Source organism: Vigna angularis, chromosome 7 (genome assembly GCF_016808095.1).
Source record: "Vigna angularis cultivar LongXiaoDou No.4 chromosome 7, ASM1680809v1, whole genome shotgun sequence".
NCBI lineage: Eukaryota > Viridiplantae > Streptophyta > Magnoliopsida > Fabales > Fabaceae > Vigna > Vigna angularis.
Window position 1 is genome coordinate 3101753 of NC_068976.1, and position 2849 is coordinate 3104601.

Genomic DNA, 2849 nt, shown 5'->3' on the forward strand with positions numbered 1-2849 from the left:
TTCTTTGAAATTGAATTCTTTCATTTGGAAAGAATTCTAGTTGAGGACGAACGCCCTCTTGTATTAGTGCTACGTTTAAGCGTTCGGCCAAACGTAGATACCTTGAGTGTTGTGTGAGGAATTGAGAAACTTGTAAACATAACTGGATACTTAGTCATTCTGAATTCTATCTTCACTATCCTATAGTACCCTTATTACTTTTTCTATTATGAGTTCAAATCAGCGATGAGTCTCGACCCAAAGCGTACGTTATGAGTGGCACTCGGTCTTATACTGACGCTCGTCCTTGTCTTTAATTACCAAACGGGTGGAAATAGCGTTCGTCCAAAATTTTAGTAAATACGTATAACCGCGTTCGGTCATTGACTGGCAATCGGTCTCTCTAATTGAAATGTTCTCGGTATAGTTATTTACTCATCTTGTGGTATCTCTATCCATTTGGATTCGGCTTAGAGCCTTTGTACTTAACTTATTCTGAGTATTGATCGGATCGTTCTAGAGTCAGTTCATTCAACTGATTCGAGTGGTAATGACGTTCGTCATATAATATGTGTCGGTTTTGTTCTGTTCGGAAACGAGGATTTCTCAGTCTCGTTTTTAACGTTCGTCCTTGTTATGAAGAGGGCTGAACGCTCGTCATTTTATGTAATTGGAACGGAAGATGAAAATGATATTAAAGTGGAAAATTATAAAGAATGAACAGTATATGAGATGAAATGATGATTGTGGATTTTGAACGAGCGTTCCAGGGAGGAACGACTCTTGGATGAAAGTTGGAATTGTAAAGTATGAATGTGGACAAAGCTTAGCTGGCGGTTCATCCTGATGTTCCGTGAGTGCTCGTCCTCAACTAGAGGGGAGTATGTCATGTGTGGGAACGGCAGGAGGTCTTAGTCCATAAATGTAATTTGGACGGAACGGACTAACCTCGGGTAGTAGTAGCTGATGAAAATTCCAGTTACTATATCACCCGGGTGCACGAACGTCGTAGCTACACAAAATTCATACGGTCCGGACAGTCAGTCTAGTATCAGGAATTGATTGAATTGTATATTGGAATATATTTGATATGCTTGATATGTTGAGAAATGCATGTTATTACTTGAATTAAATTAAATAAGCTTACCCTGTGTTTTTCTTTGTGTTGTCCTGTATCTGTACGTCCGTCTTGTCTTTGCAATGATCATCCGTGTGGATGTGAGCAGATGGTGATGCGTTACTGGAGGAGACGCTGGAAGAAGGAATACTAGAGGAAGAGAATCTCGTTGATGTAGAAGTGAAGGCCGAACAGTAGTCCGTTCGGTTAATTGTTTAGTAGTTATTTTAGCGAGTTGTCTTAGAACGACCACTTTCTTTTTCCTGGCATAACCGTTCGGTATTTCTGTTTTGTAAACCGTTCGGTCAGGTTAGCTTAATGTACTGCTCGTTATTTTGTAAATCGCTTAGTGTAAGGCCGTTCGGCCAGAACCTGTGTTCTTGTTGAATTTAAGACTGATTTGGTTTATCATTAAATGTGATTAATTCTACTATATGGTGTTTACTGTATTTTTTGGATGTTATATTAGTGGTATTAGAGCAATTTTGTTCTTTAAGGACACTGTAGGTTATGCGTGCACTGTGTTTTTGCTGTGTGCCTAATGTGTGTTTAATGAGTATTTTAAACTCTTTGAACATGACTAACGACCGTTTTTCTCTGTTGTTCCAAAGAACAAATGGCACCCAGACCTCCTCCTCCATCTCAACACTAGGTTGTTGGAGTCAGTCATAGAGAGGTTACAGCAGCAGAACGCTGCCTTGATGCAGCAAAATTCAATTGCTTTACAGAGTTTGGAAGCAGCTCGCGCAAACTCTGAAACAACCAAAGACAATTAATGGAGATCCTAGCGATCACTAGGAATACACCAGGAGCGTCCTCTTCAAACGCTACTCACCAGGCGGAGTGGACCTTGGAGAGTTTTCTGCAGCACCACCCAGCCAAGTTCAACGGGAAAGGGTTACCGGACGAGGCTGACCAGTGGTTGAGAGACATGGAGAGGATTTACGATGCCAAGAGGTGCCCGGACGAGAATCGCTTGGCATTCACGGAGTATTTGCTTACCGGGGAAGCAAGCCACTGGTGGACGAGCATAAAGGCTATTCTGACGGACGCTCACAGTCCCATCACTTGGGCAGTTTTCAGGAGTAAATTCTATGAGGAATACTTCCCAGACAGCGTTCGTTACGCCAAGGAAGTTGAGTTTCTTCAACTGGTACAAGGAGGGAAGTCTGTGTCGGAGTATACCAACACGTTCAAGCATCTGTTGAGGTTCAATACTATGGCCACCAGTGAAGAGTGGCAGTGCCGGAAATTCGAGAATGGATTAAGGAGTGATCTGAAAGTGCTGATATCCAGCCTCTGCATTAAGTCATTCCCTCGATGGTCGAGAGGGCCAAGGTGTTAGAGAAGAATGTGGCGGAAGTAGAACAACAGAAGAAGCAACAAGCAGCTAGGGGACCGATTCTATCAAGAACAAATCTGAATCGGAATAGGACGCCGTACGCTCGACCAGCGCAGTCAAGTGGGTCTCAGGCGATGGTTGTTGCTGGACATTCTGGACAGCAGGGGGCGATCAAATGTTTTCAGTGTGGAGGACCCCATTTCAGGTCAGTCTGCCCTCAGTTGGTAGGAGGAAAGTATTGCACTCGATGTAGAAGAAACGACCATCTGGAGAGCGAGTGCAATATGGGCGGACGAGCGGTCATGAGACCACCGAACGCTGGAAGGATCCAGCAAGGGAGAGGTAGTCGAGCGCAAGCAGTCGGACAAGTGTATGCAATAACAGGCGCAGAAGCAGCAAGCTCAGGTACAC

General features: G+C 43.7%; 1 protein-coding gene across 1 annotated transcript; it reads left to right on the forward strand.

Annotated features, from left to right (window-relative positions):
- The first annotated feature begins 1871 nt into the window (after positions 1-1871).
- On the forward strand, positions 1872-2441 carry LOC108336880 (uncharacterized). Its single transcript, XM_017573325.1, has one exon. The coding sequence runs from the start codon at positions 1872-1874 to the stop codon at positions 2439-2441; it is 570 nt and encodes a 189-aa protein (XP_017428814.1).
- Positions 2442-2849: the final 408 nt, after the last annotated feature.